The following is a 25,252-nucleotide window of genomic DNA, read 5'->3' as shown; positions in this document are numbered from 1 at the left end:
GATAATCAGGTAAGAGCATGAACGCTGTGGAGAAAGAAGGGAAAGTGTTGGCTGATTCTTGCCCACAGGTGTTATCCACATGTCTGGCTTATATCAGAGGAGAAAGCACTGCTGGGTTGCTGGCTTTTTCTTTTTTGGACTTTATTCTTAGAATATGAATGAATTTGTGGATTTTCCCTCATAGTAATCTTAATTCCATTTTGTTTACCTAAGTTTAAATCCTTAATCTCTGATTCCAAGTGATTTCTTACTTAATAAAATGCAGGTAAAAATGACTTTGTGGGTAGGTATGTGACTGAGTCTTAAGAGATTTGTAAGAGTGTTTCTTAATGAGCCAAGCAATATGATTTTATCTCTGGGGGAATAAGGCAGGAAGGAAAATGAAGGATCTGCCATCTGAAGAGAAACCTTCCCAGGAGGGAAACAGCTGCATGTGTGGAGGGAGGAGAGAATGGGATGACCCAGGCGACAATCCTGTGGACTTGGTCTACTCAACATACCATAATGGGAGGAAGGGCCTCTGGGGTACTCTGAGTTTCACATATAAGAGGTTTTCTATTTCAAGTAAATTAAGAACAGTATGCCTATTAAAACTAAATCTTACAGCATGAAAAACTATATATTAGGGAAAACTAATGAATTTTTTTCCCCATAATCCTTGGGTATTTTGATACAATAAGTATTATAATCATTTGGGTTTATTTTACATAAACATAATATAATATTCGACAGTATTCTTAGAATGAAAAAGATGAAAATAAAAGTGTTTCTGCATGCTAAAGGACATAAAACTAGTTTTGGAGGTGTAGCTCAGCGGTACAGCACTTGCCTAGCATGCATGAGGCCCTGGGTTCTATGCTCAGCACTTCAAAAAGATTAAAGTACATAAAATTATAGAAGAGCCCACTAACAGTTCTTAATTTAATCCATTATTTAGGAATGATTGTTTTTACTGTTTCCTTAAGGATTTACTTATAAGTGCATGTTTTATCTCCTTAATTTAAGTAGTAGTTTTAAAGAAAATAATGGAAGTATAAAGGGCATCATCTCATTAGGAAGGTAGCAGTGAGTCATTATGTCTAAGGATTAAATCTTGAAATTCATTCATGAGGAGGTGAGAATTAAAGAAACAGGAATTTTCTTTCTTTCTTTTCTTTTTTTTTTTTTTTTTAATATTTTTAGTTGTATGTGGACACAATACCTTTCTTTTATTTATTTATTTTTATGTAGTGCCTCACACATGCTAGCCAAGTGATCTACCCAGGAAGGTTTTTTCTTAAAGTTTTAACTTGTTTCCCCTGATGCTAAGGATTGATCCCAGGGCTGCATCCATGCTAGCAAGACTGTATCAGCGAGCTCTGCCCGCAGTCCTGATGAACTGCTTACTTTAAATATTCATTTCTCTACTGCACAAAATATATTCATTGTTCATGATTCTCTTCTTCATCCCCTGCTCCTAAATAAATAATCTGAGTATTGATTGATCTCTTTCTTATGTTCTATTCAAACTATGAGAAGAAATTTGGGATTATTTGAATGCTTATTGTTATTATTTTTATTGTGTCTCAGAATTGCTTTTAAGGAACAACTTTGATAATTTACTAGTTATCTGCTACCAATGACTGCAGTGGCAATTTCAAAAGAATTTTTAATTTCTGAAGACTTTAAAATTGGCATATTATGCACTTTGCCACTGAACTATACCCCTGGTGTGTATGTAAGGGAAGATAAGTGGCATATTATAAGTTGTCAGTCTTTTAACACCTCCGGAACATGTTATCCTACAATCATAATCAGAGTAATACATGGGGACATCTATTTATATCCATTTAGAGTGCTTAGTCATGACATAGTTGATACAAGTGTGCATTGTTGTATTTGAACTTACCAGAAAGTCTCTGAGGGAGAAGGGATCCCTAAGGAGACCTAAAGCTCCATGTTGACTTTCATATCACCTTTAAAATTGTAATGGGAATTGTTAATTTGAAAAGACATGAACTTCTGAGAATTTTCTTTTATAAGAGTTAAAAATCAAAATATCAAAACAGAAAGGTACCAAAGGGATAATCTTATCTATTGCACACTTCACAGGTAAGAAAGTGTGACCCAGAAAAAAGTGACTGGTGCCTTTGCACTGTTAGCACCGAGCTGTGAGGGTGTGTGGCCCTCAGTCCCACAGCCCAATTCTGGGTATACTTTTTCCATTGTCCCTAGCTGCCAGCTCAGCCCGAGCAGCAAAAGACTTGAATAAGAGAAATATTTCATTTTACCTAATATTAACCTCGTTTCTTATTTTAAGTCTCTATATTTCTAGAAATGGTACTTTATTACTGTTCAGATTTAGGGATCTGAATAAAATATGGACTGGATTTAAATTTCAATGGCAGCTTACCTGCTTTAATCAGCAGCCCAAATATGTTCACATTATTACAATCACACAATTTTAATATAAAGAATGATGACAACCTATTTATTAATTTTAATAAATTTTAAAAAAATTATTAAAAACTTAAAAAACAAGGCAATTTAGCTTTTCTGTGTGGACACTATTCGTATTTTGTATCTGTTTTCAAAAAGTTGGTCCGTTCTCCTGTAAGTTGGTACCTTGCATCTACATTTATTTACACAATTATTTGTATACAAACTACTTTGATGTTAAATGTTCTATGTAGGATTATCCAGAAAGGCATATTTAATACATGAGGGAAAGGAAGTCTAGCAGAACAGAGGAAGGAGAATGGGGGAGGGGAGAGAAGACAGAAGGGAAAAGGAGGGGGGGAGAGGACAGGAGGGAAAAGGGGGAGGGATCATGAAATGAAATCTAATTCTATGCATGTATGAGTTTTTTGGGATGAACCAAACTACTATGTATAACTATAAAGTTCAAATTTTAAAAAAGTGTATTTAGTCTTGCATCACATTCAGATGAATTATTCTAACATTTAATTCATGTTTTTATAACTGGGGAAAACAGATTAGGCAATTAAAAAATATCTCTAGTCTGGTTTCTTACCAATCATCCTTCTTCAAGGTCACAAAACAGGAACACATGATGTTATGAGAAAATTATAAAATGCAACAAAATAACCTAACCTGCTGAATAGCATTCTCTTAAAGCTGACATTGGTTAATTTCAGAAATCTTACAGAAGAAATTTCTTCAGTGCTGCTTGGAACATTTTGTTCTGTAGACTCAAGAACTCAAAAAGTCTGTAAACTTTTTTTCCCCCTCCTTCTTCTTAAGTGTTCTCTTCTGGGTCCATGGAATGTTGGTGCTTATGGAGTGTTAAATAACCAACTCAGTGACCTTCCTTGTCCTTTAGCTCCCTGGTCCAAGGCTCCTGAGGGCCAGCTTGATGTGTAGTGATAGTAGCAAACCGAGCGCATTTTTATGGTGCTTTCTTAAGCATACCTAAGTACAGTGAAACATACTGAGGCTTTTTTAGTCAACACTCAAATCCTTGGGAGTAGTTCCAGGCTTTTCACTTGGAGTTTCTTTGTGCTTTTTATTGTTTGTTTTTAAAATTCTAGTTGGGTAGAGCCAGAGGAATTATATTTAACTTCCTTTTGTAGAAAGCTAGCTAAGCCCATCAAAGCTGAGTTTTGTTTCAGGTGTAAGTTTTAAGTTGATGTTTCTAGGCAGAAAATAATTCAATAATTATTCTTTAAATTATTAGCATGCATCCAAATCATCAGAATCATTACTAGACCCTTTCCCCAGAGAGGATGTGCTTTAGGAAGGTTCTTGAGGCATCTCTGTTGAGGAAGAGGTGTAAGGACATGAATGAAGGCAGGCAGTGATTTACATCTGAGAAGAAGAAATGCATTCTAGATGTATTTGGGGCTAGAACTGATGGGATTCAGTGATGGGGAAGTGAGTTTGAAAGGAAGGAAGTTGTTTAGCTTAGGCCTTAGCTTTCTGCCTCTGAAATTTGGTGGCCCTTCACTAGGGCTGAGCATATGGAAGGATGAGTAAGCTTAGGGGCTAGGGGATGCATGCACTTAAGAAAAATTTAAGTTTTAAATTATAAGCAGGGATAGTGAACAGTGGGACTATAAAAGACATAGGTCAGGAAACTCTTCCTGGAAAATACTTGTGGAATTGGGCAGATCTAGATATGGTGAGTGGGAGAGTTGGGGGGTGGGGATGTCATTAGATTCTGTCTCAGAAGGTTTTGAAAAGGCATTCATAAATAAAATGAGAAAATCACTTGCAATAAATGTAAACTAGCTTAAAGGCCGTCCAATTCAATATATGTTGAACTTGAGGTTGACTGACACAGGCAGGGCAACCTGAACTTGAAAGCCAGTGAGGATATTTGTTTGAAGAATATCCATTCTTTTTCAATGGTTTATGTAGGGTACTTGGTAATACTGATAATATTTGAATTTCCAAATATTATATGGAAGACTAGGTAGGAAATGGAGTCCGTAGGTTTGCACATGAATGTACACATAAAATCAAGGGTGGTGTGTGTAAATGGAAGATTTTAAGTAATTCATTTTGTTGACTTTCTTTATAAAGTTAGTTTTATACAAATTAATTGGAAACAAATATTGAGTTGAAAACAAATATGCCTTCTCCCCTTGGACAGTTGGGCAATTTTCCAACTTCATTTATTTCTGTTCCTGAGATACATTGAATTTGGGAAGTTTAGGAAATATGTTCATAAAGAAGACATTTCAGATTCCTTTTTCATAGCATGTTTTTATATATTTGTTATTTATATGGGAAAGATGCAGTCTTAAAAATTAAAAAAAGTATTTTAAACCAATTGAAATTAAATAGTTTCATGTAATTTAATAGCAGTTTAGTTTTTTTGTTGTTGTTGTACTCGGGATTGAACCAAGGGCACTTAACCTTGAGCCACATCCCAGCCCTTTTCAAAAATTATTTTATTTAGAGACAGGGTCTTGCTAAGTTGCTGAGGCTGGCTTTGAACTCGAGATCCTCCTGCCTTAGCTTCCGGAGCTGCTGGAATTATAGGCCTGTACCACCATGCTGGCAACCTTTTAGTTTGAATTTGAGTTTCACGGACATATGCTGCTGGCAGTGGTTGACTGTGGATGAGGGTAAAAATGGAAAATAAGGAGTAGGTGTGTCATTTTTCTTGCACTTGATACCAAGGTGCTGTGAAATTTAGATCAAATAAATTGGGTTTGAATTACAACTATGTAAGAAAGGTAACATGGAAAATTGATTAATCTCATTAAGCTTGTTTCACATTTATTAAATAGGGATTATGCTATATAGTATTGGTGGTAAAATTAAGCTTCATGTGAAACGTAGAGTAATATTAATATAATACTTGTATTAGTTTCTGGTTGCTACTGTAACAAATTACTCCAAATTTAGTGATTTAAAACAACACAAATTTATTGTTGTAGTTTTGGATGTTATGTCCAAAATGAATCTAAACAGGCTAAAATCAAAGTGTCCACAGGCTGGTTTCTTGTTTTGGAAATGGATTCAGGGGAGAATATATTACCCATGGACTCCCTTGACTTCTAGAGGTAATTGGCCTTCCATGGCTCCCAACTGACTCACTCCAGTCTCTGCCTCTATGGTTAAATCCTCTTCTCTACACTAGTCAAGTTTCCCTCTTTAATAATATTTGGAATTACTTTTCATACCAACTGTGATAATATAGGCTATTGCCCCCAAATCTTCATTTAATCAAATCTGCAAAGTCACTCTTTAATATGCACAGGTCCCAGGCCTTTAAAAGTAGGCATTTTTAGAGAGGAGTCCCTCATTCAGCTACCATCATACTCAATAAATTATCAAGATTTAAAATTGAACAAGGAGCAAAGAATTAATATTTAATATTTTTTAAAACTAGGAGAATCATCTATGATGATGTGAATCATCCAGAAACACTATTTTATGTACAGATAAATTCTGGACAACCATTCTGGAATGTGTGAAAAATAGGATCTAAAATGTTTGAAGATCCAGAAATGGCTTCAATAAGACTTAACGGGGGGAGCATGTAAGTTGATCAGACTTTCCAGGAATATATTACCGTGTTACTAATGGTGGAAAGGAAGATCTAATACTTCATTTCTTACTACTTTAAATCCAAGACGAGTGAGTTTAAATGAGTTCTTTTCAAGGTAGCAAGACTGTTGAACTCCTGGCTCTAGTAGCCAGGAGTTAATTCTTTCAGTGTTGAGTGTAAAGTTCCTGGGTCTCTGTTATGATTCAGGTATGATTTGGGTCTTGCCCATTAATCCAATAGTGTGTTTTCCACTGACTTCTCAGATCTGTAGTCTTTCTTTGCTTGGCTGTTTGCTTTGCTCATACATTTAATATCTCTTTCCAGATCACAATCATCAAATGACCTTTCAGTTAATTTTAGGCCCTGAGGACCTCCAATATGTTCTGATTAGAGGAATTAGTTAAATACTTAGATTCTCTACATCAGTGGTTCTCAACCACAGGAAATTTTGTCCCCTGAAGGACACTTAGCAATGTGTAGAAACATTTCTGATTTTCATGACCAGAGGGGTGAGGCTACTGGTATCTAAAGGGAGTAGAGGCCAGGAAGCCTGCTTCACATCCTGCAGTGCACAGGGCAGATCCCCCCACGACAAAGAAATATGAGATTATAAATGTTAATATTGCTGAGGTTGAGATACCCTGGTCTAAAATTATATTATCACTCTTAACCTTTGGCATAAATAAAATTGTGAAAAGCTTAGTTTTTTCTATCTTAGAATTGTTCCATGAAACATTAAAGAGTGACATATCTAGAACAGGCAATATTTAGACAAATGTGAGCTATGGAAGGCCAATTGCCTCTAGAAGTCAATGGAGTCCATGGGTAATATATTCTCCCCGAACCCATTTCCAAAACAAGGAACCAGCCTGAGGACCCTTTGATTTTAGCCTGTTTAGATTCATTCTGGACATAACATCCAGAACTATAACAAACTTGAGGGCTAGGAATCTCTTTGCGGGAAAGAGGGATGCTAATTTTTCCCATGGTTGAAATTAAAAATTTGAAACAAATCTCACTTGTGTTGCATCAATAGTTTGATATGTGTTATTTTGGTGTTAGAGTTTGTGATACAGATACATAGCATATTTAATTTATTTTAAATTAAATTATTATTTTAATTATTAAGTTATAGCTAAGGAATTGGTGTAATTATATAATACCTTGCAAGTAGCAATTTATATCTTCTGATGCTTTACAGAGAACTTTCATCTATATCAGAAAGCAAATATGTATATATATATATATATATATGCTAGACACTTTGTGAATATGTGTTTAATTTCACAACCTACAGGTAGATATTATCTTCATTTCTTAAGAAAATGTATCTTCAGGAAACTAACTAAAAGATCTTCCAATTTAATTTGTCCATGCTTGATTTATAATCTTTTTTCCACCCCTTTCTTTGTGGTGCTGGGATTTAACCCAGGACCTTGCACTTGCTAGGCACATGCTCTACTACTGAGCTGTACCTCCAGCCCCTGTAATCTTCTTTACAATTAATGGGTACTTTTATTTCTTTCAGAAACCACACTTATAAGGGCCTAGCAGTGATACATATAGGAATTAAGTAGTTTGCAGATGGTCTTTCTGTCTGGGATTTATTGTGATGATGGTATTTCATTTACTTAGAAGGCTTTAAAAAAGTGTTTTGGCAATTTTCCATCTGAAATCCTGGAATGAGTTGCATAATATGCAAAATAGTGTAATGCATATCCAAATTTTGCCATTCTCTATTGTTATGTGAAAAATTTCTGCCATTGTTTTTGGAAGACAAGTTTAAGAAGGAAATTATTGTTAAAATAGGTAGATTTTGAACCAACACTTTGAGAAAATATTGCTTCTACATGTTAGGGCATTATAAAGAAAGAAGTAAGTTATTTTGAAAATTGTAGAAATTATTTGTGATTGCATTAATACTAAGAGAGGGTCTTGGGGAAAGTCTGTGAATCACATTAAGTCCTAATAGTTTCATGACCTTAAGAAAATTTCTTGAATTTTTGGAGTCTTAATTTCCTAATTTCTAAGTCATTAGATTATTCTGTGGATTAAAGGAGATAATAATGTAGAATAGTCAACATAATGAATGATACAAAATGCATAATAAAGGCAATTGTTGGTGATTATGTTAATTATATACTTAGGTATCAAGTAGTAGTTAAATAGAACACAATTGGAAAACACTTTATTAGTAGATAATTGTTTTACTAAAAATTAAAAAAAAAGAATTTTTCAAGTTTAAGTAAAATAGTTCTCGTTATAGGACTCATTATATTTTAATTTACTATTATGTATAGTTAAGAGGACAACATAGTATATAGCATTTAAAAAACAAGTTTTGCCTTGAAATCCTAATAACACTTGGCAAGTATTTTCTGCTCCATGTTATACAGTTTGAGAAACACTTGAATGAAAGTATTTTGCTGGCACAGACAGGATTGTTGTTCCAATGTCATGATCCTAAAAACAGAAGACTTGTATTTATAGTTGAATATCATATTGACTCTGCTGAGTGTGGACTAAAGCCTGGAAGGACTCCTGAGTTCAGCGCTCTCCTAAATTATATCCTCAGGAATGTTTGTGGTTTTGATAAGATTTTTGATGTTAATGTTCGTTGTTACTAACTGCTTCTCCTGAAAGAAGAAAATGAGTAATTGTGCGTGGGGTGTGTGTAAGATACCATAAGGGGAAGAAAATAATGCACTGGTTACTCCTCAGTCCTCATTTTACTCTGCCTCTTGAGAGCATTGTTGACCCAGTTTGTGCCACCATCTTGCTTGCCTTCAGTGTGGTAGGTAACTCTTACACTTGGGTGGTCTTCCTCCGTCTCTTTGCCAATTTCTCCTCTGCTTGTTAACCCTTATGTGTTGGGTTTCCAGAGCTCAGTCCTTGGACCTCTTCTCTGTGTACTCTGTATTTGTTTTTTAGGTGATCTCATTCAGTCTTACGACTTTACATTTCATTTATGTGCAGCTCCCCAAATTATATCTCCAGTCTAGATTTCTACCTTGAGCATCTTACTTGAATGTATAAAGTACCAATAATCAACTCACCATTTCAGCTTTGTTAAGTGTCTCAAACTTAATATCTAAAACCCAGGTTCTCCATTTCAATTACATTGTTACCTGTAGGAGAAAAGTTATGAATAAGTTTCTTTGGTTGATATCCCCTCTAGACTCTCCTGCAATACATTTTATGATTGAATGTCCTGACTTTATTTAATAAACAGAAAATGAATCTAAATTCTGCGTTGTTGTTGTCTGAAATATATTCTGTTTCTGGTTTAATATCTAGCAGGATATACATGTAAGTCTCAGCTGTGAAGTCAGTTTTAAATAAAAGTGAACATATTGTATAAAGTGGAAAAGGAGAATTATAAGTCTCTGGTTGAGAGAGCTTGAGATAAATTCCATCACTCCTGGACCAGTGTCCTTTAATTTTGTTATTTAAGTGGAATTGCATGCTGTGTCTTTGAAATGCATGTGGGTATTTTTCCCTTTAAGTGAAACTCTGTTATTTTTATAGTGTGTGGGAGGGGTATGAAATTTAATAGCAGGTTATTTTTAACAAGAGAGTACTTATTCATGTCACGATTGGAATAAGCATGATGTTGCTAAGGCAAAAATGTATATTTCCTAGAGTTTTTTTCTCACATAGGTATGTATAGAAATTAGGTTTATATATTTGTGTTCACTAATATCTCCAGGGGTAGTGTTATTTTCTCTAGTCTCATTTTTATAGTTTCCACACTAATCAGATAAAGTTGCATTTTTGTAGAAATGGCAGATTTAAATCTGTGAGTCACACGTCTCCAGCATAACTGGAAGGTTGTCAAATAGAATGCAGTTTCAATTTTGGGATGAAGGTGGGAGGGAAAGAGGAAGAATTTCAATTTCTTATTTTCTTTTAATGCAGCTTCCTTTTTTGAGAGAAGGAAAGAACGAATGAAGTATTCTAAGAATTCATCTCTGACCTCTTTTATTCACACCTCTTTGACACAGTGAGACAAATTGGTAGTATTTATTCTATTTTAAATAATACAATGGATGAGCTTCCAATAATAGAACTTCCATTAGTAGAAAATGAAATCATTACCTAATAGGTTCCTAAATTTCTAATTTGATTCCAACATTTTGAGTAGAAATATCTCCTTCCCCCTTTTGGTACTGAGGATTGAACCTAGGGGCACTTAACCACTGAGCTACATCCCCAGCCATTTTAATTTTGTATTTTGGACAGGGTCTCACTAAGTTGCTTAGGGCCTCACTAAGTTGCTGAGGCTGGCTTTGAATTTGTGATCCTCCTGCCTCAGCCTCCCAAGCTGTTGGGATTACAGGCATATGCCACCATATCCAGTTCCCCTTTTATTTTTGATAGTAGAGTTAGAAACTTTCTTGCTGTGTTTTTAAAAATTTCCCTTAGTGTCCTAGTGTTACTCAGAACTCTTAGACTATCCTCCCATTTGGAGATGGGCTACATTGTTGCATATATAAAAATAAGACCACTTGATGTAGTCTGAACATGTCCTCCAAAATTCATGATTTGGAATCTTATTCCCCAGTGCAGCAGTATTGAGAGGTGGGACCTTTAAGATTTGATTAGGGCTCTGCCCTGATGAAGAGATTAATACTGCTATCACAAGAGTGGGTTAGTTATCGTAGGAGTGGGTTCCTGGTAAAAGGATGAGTTTAGTCCTGTTCTCTTTCTCCTCCTACTCTGCTCTACCTTTGTCTCACTAGGTATGGGTCCCTTGGCCTTGGACTCTCCAATCTTCAGAACTACAAGAAATAAATTTCTTTGCAAGTTACCCAATTTGTAGTATTCTGTTCTAGCAACACAAAAGAGACTAAGACACATTGCACATTGTCCTGTCATCAGAAGGACATCCGATTTGAGTTTTCTGCAGTTACCACTGCTGAGTGCACACGCACACCTCTACCCCATGCATATCTGACAGATTTAAACCAGTTACTGTCCCTATACTTTTTCTTCTTGTGGCTATTTAGTAAATCATGATTCATGGCCCCATTTCTTGAGTTTTTTTTTTTTTTAAAGTAGTGAACAGGTGGTCAGTGGTGTAAGCAACAACTGGAGAGCAGAGATTACTTAGTGACTTGGAGAGGGATCAAGTATCTGGTGAGCCCAGCTTCTCTCATATCAACCCACTTTTCCAAGAGGCAACACCCAGGTCAGCAGTTGCCACTCAGGGCAGGGCTGGGTCTCTAGGAAGATTCCATGCCTTTCTCTGGGAAGTAGCCTCAGGAAGTTGAGGGTTGGGGACCTAATCACTCAAAAAGCTGCAGTTGTTCTGAGGAGCAAAGGAAACAAAGTTAAATGTTATTCTGGAAGCAGGGAGGAGACTGAACTGGACAGTTAACTTTGCTTGAATCCCTTGTAGAATTCCATAGTCTTTGTTAGTTAGGAGGCAGGATGGGAGTCTTGGAGTAGCGGCAGGTGGAGTCAGTCTTTTCACCTTTTCTGATCTTCTATTGCATTTGGGGCAAAAGTTTTCCTTCTGTGTCAGAAATTCCAGCATGAGTTTTAAGTCACGTGTTTCCCCGTGTACTGATTCAGTGAGAGAATTATATTTGATCTTTTTTCAAAAATCATTTTTATTTGTTCTTTTTAGGTATACATGACAGTGAGTGTATTTTGACATATTTGACATGGAGTATGACTTATTTTAATCAGGATTCCATTTTTGTGATTGTACATGATGTGGAGTTTCACTGGTCATGTATTCATATATGAGCATAGTAAAGTTATGTCTGATTCATTCTGTCTTTCTTACTCCCATTCCCTGCTTCCCTTCTTACCCCTTTGTCTAATCCAATGAATTTCTGTTCCCTACCCCCCGTATTGTGTATCAGCATCCACGTATCAGAGAAAATATTTGGCCTTTGTTTTTTTTTTTAGGATCGGCTTACTTATTGTATTGGATCTTAAGCAGTGTTGGCTTGGGCAGGGCTGGTATTTGGGGAGAAAAGATGATTTTGGAGCACTCTTAGGGACTTGTAATATTGTGGTAGAGCCTGGAAGATTGGGTCTTTCAGTGTTGCAAATGCAAAGGTGGTAGTAACCTGGAGAAAGCATATTGAGACATGGGAGAGGAACAGAGACTGGGATTCTATGTCAGATCCTCTGAAGATTTACTCCTTTTGGAGACATATTTTTCCTGTTTCTACTGGCTCTTGATGTGCTGAGCTGGCTCAGTGAGTGACGTGAGGTAACATATATGCACACTTAAATGCTTGGCTGTTTTTCCCAGGCCGATGATTGACTCTGAAAAGACAGCCATGTGTCTCTCCAGCCCCCAAGGAAACTGCAGGGAATGCTGTGGCAGTTGTATGTGTGTGGGCCCAGAGTTAGCTCTCTGAAGATTTTTGGAAATATTTTTGGTGCAGCCCTGGAACACAGCTGGCTGGTACACACTAGTAAATGATAATCTCACCCATTAGCACTCTCTTCTGAAACTGTACTGTCAAATATGAGGGAGATAGATTTTTGGATGTGTAGATACATATATATATATATATATATATATATTTTTTTTTTTTTTTTTTTTTTCCCTCAGATGTTGAGCTTTTGGAAAACTAAAGGGTACTTAGCCAAGGCAGACTCTGGTAGACCAAGGATGGGTGGGGAGGCCAGTTTGGTGCCAACATGGATGTTGAGAAAATGATAATAATACCATGCCAGTTTGCTTTGCCCTTTGCTTGATCTTATTCTAGAAATAATTTCTTTTTCTTGATTAAAGCCTTCCATGGCAAGAGCACAAGGTAAATATAACGTGGAAGAGTGTCATAAATTGTTCCACAGAAATGTCTCTTCTAGGGGAAAAACTTCACATGTAGGGGAGAAATTGACCTCCCACCACTGCCCCGCCCCTGGTTTGGTTTAGATGGATAATTAGGGGGTAGTTGTGAAATGTATTATTTATTTGTTCCATCTAGGTCAAGCACTTTTAACATGTTTTAATGAAACTCAATGAGGCCAGCACTACTCCTATTTTACAGATATGGCTTTGTGGACAGAGTTAAGTGATGTGATGAGGTTCTTATAGCTAACAAGACTGGAACCAGAATTCGCCTACAGGAGAGCTAAACTCAAAGCCCTATTAACTTTGGTTAGAAGTTATTTGTTGATTGATTTAAATATCTTGGAGTTAAGAAGGGTGGATTCCACCTAGAATCTCCTGGTTTTTTTTTTTTTTTTTTTTTTTTTTTTTGCGGTGCTGGGGATTGAACTCAGGGCCTTGTGCTTGCAAGGCAAGCACTCTACCAACTGAGCTATATCCCCAGCCCCTGAATCTCCTGGTTTTAAGTTTATCAAGTAGCTGTTAGGATACTGTGGTGACAGCTGGATAAGTTGATGAGCACAAAGGTCAGAGATGTGTGTTGGACACATGTCTTCTGGACCTTTGTCAGATAGCAAAGGGATTGCCAGAACTATTTCCATTAACAGAGTGGAAGAAGAGTATATCTATGCTATATTTGCTATTTTATAAATATTAAAAGACTTCCAATAGATTCAAGATAGTCATTTTTGAATATTATTTAAATATTCCATCACTTTTTTTGGGTGGAGGGGCGGTGTTTACCAGGGATTAAACTCAGGGGCACTCAATCACTGAGCCACATCCCCAGCCCTATTTTGTATTTTATTTAGAGACAGGGCCTCACTGAGTTGCTTGGCACATCACTTTTGTTGAGGCTGGCTCTAACTCCTGAGCCTCAGCCTCGCGAGCTGCTGGGATTATAGGTGTGCGCCACTGTGCCCTGCTCTAGCACTTTTAACGTGAACTTTTGTGCCATTAACTGTGCTAGGCATTTTTAAATAAATATTTTATTCCTTCGCAAGTGGGCAGACCCTGTCTTAAGGTATTTGGGATATAGCAGAGAACAAAAGTACACAAACCTTTTTGGATTTTGGTAGAAGAAAGAAAGATAAAAAATAAAAGCACATAGTAGATTATTGTAAATACCCAGGGAGGAAAAGGCAGGGTGAAGATGAGCATTATGGAATTTAAATACCAGGGTCCTGCATGACCTCACTAGGAGGCTTTGTGTGCAAAGTAGCAATAAGAGGGCCTTGGCCTCATGTAACATACTGTCAATTCTGAGGACTGTTTCTTGATGAACACTTCCCTGGGAGGCTAGGGATTCTATTAAGTACTTGTGTATATTCTACCTTAGCTATTGAAATAGGGGACATTAACCCAGTTTATCCAGAAGGAAACTCGGTCTTGAGAGTCAAGTAAATGGCTCCGGGGACCCAGATCTGATTCCAAACTTATTGCCCCTTAAGCTTAGTACTATACTATGTCTACTATGGATGCATTTGCTATGGGGGAATTCCTCCTCTTTGGCAACAGGACTGTCTTATTTTTGGTTCTGATGGTAACATGACTGACTCACACTGTCTTGTTAACCCTGAGCTTCTCTACCCTCACACTTGTTCTATTTAAAAGGTCTTGGGGCTGTGCCCAGGGGTTATCCCAGGCAAAAGAGCCTCCTGGTTCCTGATATCATGCAGTGGTTTTTTTTTTTTTTTTTTTTTTGTGTGTGTGTGTGTGCGTGTGTGTGTGTGTGTGTGTCAAGGTGAACTCTCTTTACTCCAGCAAATCATTGACTACTTGAATTCCTGGCATTGCATTTCAGTGATAGGGCACTAATTTGGCTGGCCAATGTGTCACTGTGTTCAAGAGTATGTTGTAAATTCCTGCATTTAGAAGGAAATGTAAAGTGAATGAAGGGCAATAATGTCATGGTCACTGCTTGTGAGTTTCTACCACAGAATAGACGTACCTTGTACTTGTGGTGCTTGCTGTCATGACCAAGAGCCCTAAGCGGATGAGAGTGTTGGATTGAGAATTTTTATTGAGGGCTGTAGAAAGGAGGTCAGGGGTTCAAGAGGTCTCTGTTGTTCCTCTCTGATATACTTATGATAAAAGTGGGGCAACCTTTGGATCAATATAACCTTTGTACTGCATTTTGATGGTTCTTTTGTGTTTTGGCTAATTTAATATTTGTGTTGTGTATGTGGTCATTAGTCTAGCAAGGGGTATGAGTTTATAACTGTTATTTTTCACTGTCTGTTTCTTGTGACTTTCCCCACTAACTACTTCCAAAATAAACTGCTATTAATTTTTACAAAATGATTTTCTTTTTACTCAAGAGATAAGTTAGAGTGTGAGCATTCAGGCCAAGAAATTTGTTCTGTTTATTTATTTTTTTTTGAAGTAGATACATACAGAAAAGTATGCATGTGGGAAATGTACAATACACATATTTATTTAGAAACTGAAGCTTCCAGATCAAAATACAATTTTTCATCCTTCTGTGGGTCCCACACCCTGCCAATGACTCTGCCATTCTCTCCAAGGATAATCACTATCTGGTCTTCTAACAGCATATCTTTGTTTTGCCTGGTTTTGTGCTTTATATTATTCCATTCATATAATCTGTCCCTTTTGTTGCCTTTTTTCCCCTTCTTCCCATTGTTTGTGAGATTGAACCAATTGGTTGAAAATAGTTTGCAGGTTGCTTATTCTCATCGAGTGGCTATTCCATAATCCTTGCTCCCTTAAATACATGAATCCTTCAGTTTTTGATCTTGTATATAATGTTGTTATAAACATTCTTGTATATGACCTTTGGTAAATAGAGGCTTTGTGGTTGGGCAAATACCTAGGAATGGAATTACCTGGTTGTGGAATGTCAGTATGTTTAGCTGAAATAGATTCCACCAAGTGGGTTAAGAGTGTGAATAATTGTACCAGTTTGTATTTATATGAGAGCATGAATTTTTTTGTTGAGATGCTTTTTGGGGTTGGGTGGGAGGTGTATATCATTCTTTTTTTTTTTTTTTTTAAGTTGAGGGATGGTTTATTTTGGTGCTCACGGTTTCAGACACCTCAGTCCATAGATAGCTGACTCCATTGTTCTAGGCCTGAGTTGAGACAGAACATCATGACAGAAGCATGTGGAGGAGAAAAGCAACTCAGGACGTGGCATTCAGGAAGTAGACAGACCTCCACTCACCAGGCACAAAATATAACCCTCAAAAGCAACCCCCAGTGACCCACCTCCTCCAGCCAGTCCCCACCTGCCTAGAGTTACTGCTCAATTAATCCATATCAGTGAATTAATGCACTGATTAGGTTAATGCTCTTATAACCCAATCATTTCACCTCTACATTTCTTGTATTGTCCTACACATGAACTTTTGGGGGATACCTCATATCTAAACCATGGCATGAAGTCTTCTCCTATCACCAAACCAGTGTCACTTTCCATTCATAAAACATCCATAAACTTTTATTCTATTTAATTTTTTTCATTTATTTTATTATTGATTATTATTTTATTCATTCTAAGTTCACTTTGGTTCATGATTGTGAAAAGAAATAGTCACAGTTGCCTCGTTGATTCTTTGAAAGCTAAGTTAAATATTTGTCGCTGCTCACTCCAAACTCACCCCTTTTTCTTTTTCTCTGTGTATATATATGCGAATGCATGTTATATGTCTTCTATAAACATGTTGATAATTGTGTGCATATGTTTTATTTTATAGATGTATCACATATAGTTTGACTGAAAAGACATTTTAGAGGCTAAGTAGTTCACGCTTCTGAGGTCTTTGAGTTCACATTGATCCTGTATGTGTCTGACACAGAGCCCATTCTTTTAGGGTGACCCTGCTCTTTGTTCAGTAATATATCGCTGCTGCTTCCACATTGAGGTGATATCTCTTCCTTTTAACTTCTCCCATATATATCATGCCCTTTTAAAGGTGAGCCAAACACCCATAATTCACTAATTTTTAGTGATGTTTCATCAGGAAGAGGTTCACAGCTGTTTTCTAAACTGGACTTTCAGTATGTGTAGAATCATGGTCTCTGAGCTGTTTACTCTGGGGAACTTGGGTGGAAACCTGGTGGACAATGGGGGAAAGTCAACTTGTGGCTGCTTTCTCCCCCACCCCCATCTTCCAAACATTTTTTTTCTCTATTTCCTAACTTTCCTGTCATAAGCACACATTGACCACCCCCTGCCATTGCATTTAAATATTACTTAAAATTAGAATACAAAAATCTAAATAACATATTTAAAAAATAAGACCATATTGGATATAATTAGGAAAAATTACTTTTTATGGAAAATTTATATTTGGTAAAATTGATAAATATGGAAAATTTCTTCTGATGGGTAATATGTGCTCTAATATTTCTGAACTACCAGGTGATATTAATATTCATAGAACTTAAGAATGAAGATGAGTTTCTAGTTATAATTAATAATTTAAGTTTCATGGATTTTACTTAATAAATATTTTCTTTTTCTTTACAGGCAAGAAGAGACTGATAGGAGACTGAAAAATGTAAGATACATTTAATGAAGCATTATAATTTTAACTTTCATCTTCTTTAAGGAAGTAGTAGATCTAAAAATATGTATCCTTTTTTCCAATTAAATTTTACATGGAAACCAACCAGTCACAAACTGTAAATACAACTAAATATATGTGTTGCAAAACATGGTTACAACATATGTTCTCTGACTTCATACTATGGGACAGTAGGTTAGATTTTGGAAGCTAGTTGTTAAATGTTACTAATGTGGTAAGGGCAGACCCATTTTATGATTTTTTTTTAGGGGAGCAAGTGGGAAACGGTCAAATCAGACGTTAGGGGAAAACATAATGTTCAAGGATGCTGTGTAATTGTTCAATGTAAACTCATAATGTCCTTAATAGACTGCATAGAAGAATGTCTAAAAGTGACAGCTTTGTTTTTAAAAACTTCATTGCCTCATCGAGGAAGCTGAAAATTATTGATTTTAGGTATTCATTCTGTAGCTACTGGAAAATATATTGATGGATTTAAAAGTTTTTTGTGTTTTCCTTTTATAATCAAGCAATAATAATTAAGATTTTTAATGAACCTTTTCCTTCCCATAAATTTGAATCAGACTTTCATCCATAGAGTAATATGAGCTATCTTTTATCTTGAGTACTCACCTGCATTTGAGCTTACTAAACAGACTGGTTTGTTCATGAATATTTTTTAAAGGTTTTGATAACATTGTACTGGCTGGGAAGAAAAGCACAAAATAACCCCTACTACAGTGGTCCCTATCTTAATTTGAAAGCATTTGAGAAGCTTTTGGGACAAGCTCTGACTAAGGTAAGGAAACTACATCTGTAGAAGATGATTGCTACAGCTAACACTCTCACTTTCTTATCCTCCTCCCTTCTTCCACTTCTCTTCCTCCCCTCCGAAACAAATACAAGGTTCTGACTGTGTTTGCTCTGCTGTAGACTGGGCTGAGTAGACAGGATTGTTATTCTTTATTGACTTTACATGCTACCACCAAGGAGTGAGTTAGTCTATTCCAGAGCACTTTTCAAGTATAGATTTATCTCTTAATTGTAGGTAGTTTGATGACATGCACGTTTGCTTCCTTTCTTACATACTGTATAACTTGTTTCTATGCTCTTTATGAATTCAACCTGCAGCCGAAAGGTATTTCCAGGACAACTGGAATTCACAGAAGTTAATTTCTTTATATTAATGTGTTCTTGGCTAATTATCTCTAATGCCCATATTCCAGTGTCATCATACTGCCTTTATTTCCTAAAGAGTAGTGAATGCTAAGTGAAATTTGATAAGGTTTTTATGTTAGAATCCTTGGTTTTACACATATTTCTGTTCCTTCATATCCTGGAATCTGTGTTACAGCCTTTTGAATGCTTAAGGACTCTTTGAGAAGAGCCAAGTGCCAAGACTGACAATGCCAAGTCTTCATTTATAATAGGCCCAAGTGGGAAAACTAATTTCTTTGTGGGATATTTATTCAGGGGAACTGACAGGGCTCAGAAGAAACTATGTAGTCAAAATAATAAAACACCATTATTAAGAGTAGATGCTTTATGGGTTTTCCTGATGATTAAATGATGCTCTAGTAATAAGGCATTTTGTATTAGTCTCTGGCACTTTGTAAGGGCATAATCATTATTAGTTATTTATGACTGGAAGAGAAGTATTAGGCCAGGATAAAAATCCTCACCTTGTCCTACATCTTTCCTTATTTTTAAAAATGATTTTGCTTGAGTTCAGCCATATATATATTATAGAGAGATGGAATTACAGAGTCAAAAATGTTTAGGTTTGATTTCTTTTAATATTATAAAAAGTTGATAGCACTTCATTCAAATTCCTTTTATCAGTTAATTCAAGTAATAATTGAGATATTGGCATGTATACATATTGTACCAGGGGTTGGGGAAACACCCATAGCCAATAACCCAGCTGTCTGGGACAGAGGAGTAGATCAGTTACTGCCAGAAAGGAGGATGAGGCCCCGTGGAGAAATTGCAAGGGGCTTTGGGCACAGGGAGAGCCTTGCTTTACAATTGTTTCAGCTAAGAAAACATTCAATTAAAAATGATGTGGAACTTTGGCCCATGTACTAGTGCTTTTTATAGCCTTTAACTTTTTATGACAGCCTGACTCAGGTTGAATAATCTTAATATAGTTTTTATGCTAGGAATGCCTCATTAAACACTGTTTCCTGTCACCAGTGTCTGTCAGAGCAGGCAAAAAAAAAAATTTGGTAGATAGCTGTGGTTCTCTTTTTCCACTCTTACCAAGTGGGAATAGGCACAAGAGGCATGTGAACATGTCACCTGTTTTGCATCCATTCTGTTGAAATCAGCATCACTGTGTTCATCACACTTTCCCTTCTATCTAGATAGTGCTTAAGGCCAGTCCAGTGTATCAGTTAAAAAATACTTGGTGTAATACTTGTGCTGGAGTCATAAGTGAAAGTGTCTCATTTTAGGGACTTGTCAGGGTGAAATCCTTGAAACCAAGCTTCAGGGACTGGGGATGTAGCTCAATGGCCTATCACCTGCTTAGTGCCAAGCAATGAGTTTAATAGCCAGTAGCGTAAAAACAAGGAAACAAAATGGTTTAAAAAAAAGAAAACCAAACTTCAGGACCAGGCCCAGATTATTTTATAACTGTGGTGGCCCATCATCAATAACTTTAACTTTATGATGTTAAATTTCATCTTGCCATGTGTTAGCTCTTAATGTTTCAAAAGTGTGTGTCTAAAAAATCCGATGAAGCCAGGCTTGGTGGTGCACACCTGTAATCCCAGTTACTCAGGAGGCTGAAGCAGGACTGCAAGTGGGACCCCATCTCAAAATTAAAAAAAAAAAAATGCTGGGGGTATAGCTCAGTGGGTAGAATGTTTGCCTACCATGTGCAAGACTCTGTGTTCATTCCTCAGTATAGCAAAATAACAAAAAAACCCTGATGAATCTGAAGATTTATTTAAAGTGGTTACCCTCATATTTTGTGAAACATTTTGGTACCAGCACTAGGTCTCGCCTCTCCATCTTCTTGGGGCAGGGTATAAGGTGGGTGCTGATGTTTTGTTGATAGGATGTGAACTCATGCCGGAATGCCTGGCATCTAAAGTCTATGAAATCTCACTTAAATCTACTAGACCCTTGTTGGCATTTCAAATACTTGTCCAACAATTGAACCAGAAGTTGATGGTTCTAGTATTCGTCAAAAATATGAGCTGAGCCAGCTGCCAATTAATCTTACAAACATTTTCACCTTTTTCATATCTTGAAAAAATAATTCAACAAATACCCAGGTAATCATCATCTGACTCATTTATTAAATATTTCCATATTGGCTTCTCTACCTATGTATCTACCCACCCATCTATGTTTTTACTTAACCATCTTAATTTCAGATATCACATCTCACCACAAAATATTCTGTGTGTATTTATTTCCTAAGAGTAAGATTATTCTTCTATATAGCCAAATGTATATATTTAAGAACGCTCATAAATATTCCCCATTTATTATGAAGTACATGTTAAATTTTCCAATTGTCTCATTTTTATAGCCTCTTTTATTAATCTGAATTATGATTTAATCAAGATTCATATGTTAGATTTGGTTGTAAGTTATTCCCATTTTCTTTAAACTATTAGTAATCTCATCTATAAGTAACATTATTGAGTTTTACTATAATGACTCTGGCCACCCATCGGCGTGGGCAAGGGAAAGGGTTCCTGTTGGAGGAATGGGCTGGTTTTGAACTAATTGCTAAGAAATTTATTTGTAGAAAAAATCATAAGAGGCAATTAACTTTTGAATCAGGGGGCTTGACTGCTGAGCCTGCTAAAGGGTCTGGCTCTAACAAAATGGAGGAGCCCACGCTCTTAGTGGTACAGATCAAAGTGGGTCCTGGAAGAGCTTCTTCTGTGAGAAACAGGATGGGTGGAGTTAAGCAAGCCATTTCTAGCAGGTCATTGGCCATCTAGGGCCTGCAAATTCCAGCCGTGAACCAATCTACATTGAAACCACATACTCCAGGCAATCTGGAACATTATTTCATGATTTCCATTTCCTGAGAGCCAGATTCCTGTGTCTAACAGCACAACTAAGCCTGGTTTTATTTGCAGGCCATGGATGGCATTCAGCAAATGACAAAATTACCTTTACCATATTTAAAAATTGTAATTTCTAGGTAGTCACTGATTACTGTGTCAGGACTAGGCTAAGGACTCTATAAATTTTACCCAAGTTAAATCTCTATTTAAAACATCCAGTTATATTTTACCATTAAATTTCATGTGTATTAATAAAAAATGGTTTATTTTTAATAAATAAATTTACTAATTTTTTTGAGATCAATTGCAGCTTTACTTGAAATTTGCATTTATTTGTAAAACATACCTGTCCATAATTTACTGCAATGCTTATTTTAGCCTTAAAGTAGTACATAAAAATAAACAATTTTAAGCATGTATATATTTTGTTACTAAATACTTTTATGTTTAACATAAACCACCTGAAATGGTTCCTGGGGATAAGACTGAATTATCTTACCAGTGTATCTCCATTTGGATTTTTAAATTAAAATTGGTTTTCTCTTTGAGTCCTTTCATGTTTATTGTCAGAGAACTGTAAACCATCATTGACTTTGGCATTTCAGTATTGTTTTAATTAACTTTAATTGTTTTAATTTAACTTTTTTTGTGTGTTTTTGGACTATAACTTTTGTGTTTCCTTATTTTTTAAATGGATTATACTACTTTATTAAATAATATCAAATACTTCTAATACCACCGGTTATCAGTTACCTTGATGAGTCCTGTTTCCTCAGATATTGAAGCATAACATCAGAGAAGCATGCCGAGACAAGCATAGAGTAGAAAGTAAGAAGCTCTATTAAAGGGTAGTAATACAGACTTCTCCTGGGTGGAAGAAGGGGACCCAAAGTTGGAATCTGTGGGACGAGGAAGTCTTGTCCTTTTTACACATCTGAAGTTTCCTTTGTTCTCTTGCATACTTCTCCTTTATCTTGCTCATTTTTCCCCAGCCTGTATAATGACTGGGAGATAGTGGTGGAATGAGCTGGGGAAGAGCAGGTGGGCTGGAAGGGCCAAAATGGAGTGTTAGGCTGGAGGGGAGCTGCAGCCCAGGGGTCATTGATTAGGAGGTTTTGTCTGCTCAGGAGTTGCTTCATTAACAACCTTTTTGGGAGGGATGGTATCCAAGGGCTCTGGAGACATTGGCATTCCAGTCTCCCAGGAGTGGTCACCAACTTCCCAGATCCAAACTGGCCTCCATTTTCTCAATTTGACCTGATTACCTATTCTACACTAGCTGCCTGTCTTTAATTTTGGCTTTGCTTCCTAATTATCACGTTAAATACCTCCTTATGGTATTAGTTGTGGGGAAAATGTTACAGATATATATTTCTGATTTTTATCAGCTCTTTTTTTATGTTCAGGAGGGAAATGTCTTTGCCTTATCTGTCAAATGAAGCAAAACATTTACATTTCTGGAAGTTTGTACTAGCTTACTGATTTTTATAAAATGTTTTCATTAGGCACTTGAAGACTCCAGCTGTCTGAAAAGAAGTGGCCGGGACAGTGGCTACGGTGATATCTGGTGTCCTGACCGAGGAGAATTTCCCGCTCCTCCAGGCAGCCATAAGAGGGAAGATTCCTTTGAAAGCTTGGACTCTTTGGGGTCTAGGTCATTGACCAGCTGCTCCTCAGATATTACATTGAGAGGGGGACGTGAAGGTGAGATATGTGTTTGGTTTTTGGCTGTCAGTTTATAGCTTAAAGAATTGGAACAGGAGAGAGCAGCAAAATGGAATGAAAACTAGGCAAAAGTTTCTTCAGAAGTCGATAAAGACTTAAGTATCTTTGGGGATTTATTTTTCCTTCCCTCCTAGTGCTAATAGTTTCCATTTTTTTTCTTCTGTTTTTGGACAGGACTGGTGAGGAGACAGCTCCCTGTGACCCATTTTGTCAGTGATAATCTGCTCTTTCCAGATCCAGGCCTAATAATATGAGACCTATCAGCTGATATAATATAGCTAAACAAAAGAATATAAATAAGATTCCGCAAAAAAGTCTGGTTTCATTGCTCAGTAATTTTCTTTCTTCTTTTACTTTTCTATAAAGGATTAATAAAAAAACAGCTCAAGGAAAAAACAGAAGTATTTTAATAATTACATTTAATAGAGTGTTAGGCTCTCATTTATAGTACCTAGCCTGGTGGGAGGGAGCATCGCTTGGTCATGTCAGGGTCAGAGCTAACCCAGGATGGAGCAGGTATGAAAGAAGTGATGTTAATGAAGCCTTTCTGTTGTGGGAGGGAAACTTCCTGCAAAATCCTGAGCTTAGCTCAAATCAATTATTTAAATGCTTGTCTTATTCCTGTGGCTAGTAAGTAATATCAGCAATTTCTGACTAAAACCTTAGCTACTCTGAATTGACTAGTTGAAACCACAAGTAAAATTTCTTGAAATGCTGGGGATGAATAATCCCCAACAGTATATCAGAATTTTTTTTTTTCTTCTTCTTAAAATATTTCTGTGCTTCCACCGTCATGATGATGAAGAGTTGAATTCTGTTGGGGAATTTGTGCTCAGTTGTTAGGGATTTTACTTTGCTTGTTTATTATGGATATTATTTTATATTTTAAATGTTTTCCCTAAGATTTTATTATGAAAAATTTCCAACACCTATGTCAAATGAATTTGTTTTTCAAAAATTAAGCATGGAAACAAAATAATTTTTTTAGCACTTAGAGGAGTTGTGGTAATAGTAGTAGTAGTATTAAAAATGTAAATTGCTACTTAAGCATTAACATTTATAATAAGTACATTGTTGGCTGTTTGCTGTCTAGGTGTGACATTTTTATAGCCCAGATGATGTTTATAATACCTTTAAGGAAATAAATTGAAGTTTATAATGCATCTGAATGATTAAAATTGTAAATGCTGAGGCTAAAATTCTCAATCCACTAGATTAACTTTGTCATGACTAAAGAACCTGCAAAATGCAGTGTTTGAAGTTGCATCTCTGGCCAATGAAGACGATTGTGGGAGAAGATTAAGGGCTTGTGGGCATATGCAGACTTCAGTCCTTCCAATGTGGTGGGCACTAGTGTAGGATCTGGGTCCTTTTCCTCAGTTGGGTGTGTGTAACCAAAAGCAGAGGTCCGAAGTCCCCTTTAAAAGGTGTTGCAGACAGACCTTACTTAAAGAGCTTGGAGGTCTTGGCCTTTACACCTAAGTGGGTGGAGGGGAGTACCAGGATAGGAAACTATTTCTGAGATTGGTGTATTAAAATTCTGTTATCCACCAGGTTGTAGTTGATGATCACCAAAATTTAGGATATTTTTAAGAATTGCAAAGTAAAATTCCATAGTTATGTATAAAAACTTATATCAAGATGATATTTAGGCAAATGATAACTCTGTAGAGCCCTGAACTGAGCTAAAAAAAGATTTTTAACTTTAAAAATTCAAAAGTAGAATAGCCTGTGATTTTAAATTTTCACATGTATATTTTAGTAGGATTCATTGGCACATATTTTAGAAATGAGAGAAATGTTTTTTTTTTTTTTTTTTTTTTAAAGGAGGTAATAGAAAAGCACTAAATGATTGCCTGACCTTCCTGGCCATAGCTGCCTTGCTTTCTCCCTTTTCATCCCTCTTACCCTGTGCCTGTGTCACAGCTGTATGTCAAACCACTTCCTGTGGACTATTCTCAGTGTTATTTACTGTAGATTCCTGCTAGGCAGGGGGAGGAAAGGAGACTGCCTTTAGCTTTGGTTAACCTCTGCTGCTCTGCATGCCAGAGCCTGGAGCTTAGCCAGTCTTGGGAGGAAGCCCTGGTGGGAAGTGACATTT

General features: G+C 36.5%; 1 protein-coding gene across 8 annotated transcripts in view; it reads left to right on the top strand.

Annotated features, from left to right (window-relative positions):
• Window positions 1-25,252, top strand: part of LMO7 (LIM domain 7) — a 210,530-nt gene that overhangs the window by 132,931 nt on the left and 52,347 nt on the right. For 3 of the 8 annotated variants that reach the window (XM_079138913.1, XM_079138912.1, XM_079138910.1), the window contains exons 1-2: window positions 18,050-18,191; window positions 22,932-23,130. Coding sequence is in view for 1 of the 8 variants with exons in the window: in XM_079138916.1 (XP_078995042.1) it covers window positions 17,356-17,386; window positions 18,078-18,191; window positions 22,932-23,130 (344 nt within the window). In the remaining 7 variants the exon portion in view is untranslated. Of the gene's footprint in view, window positions 1-17,355; window positions 17,387-17,447; window positions 18,192-22,202; window positions 22,255-22,931; window positions 23,131-25,252 lie in introns of those variants that run through there. The other 5 variants (XM_079138911.1, XM_079138909.1, XM_079138915.1 and 2 more) reach the window with 3 other exon arrangements.

The sequence above is a fragment of the Sciurus vulgaris genome, assembly GCF_902686455.1.
Source record: "Sciurus vulgaris genome assembly, chromosome: 4".
NCBI lineage: Eukaryota > Metazoa > Chordata > Mammalia > Rodentia > Sciuridae > Sciurus > Sciurus vulgaris.
The sequence above is the reverse complement of the archived record's forward strand: the minus strand, read 5'-3'. Positions and strand labels throughout refer to the sequence as shown.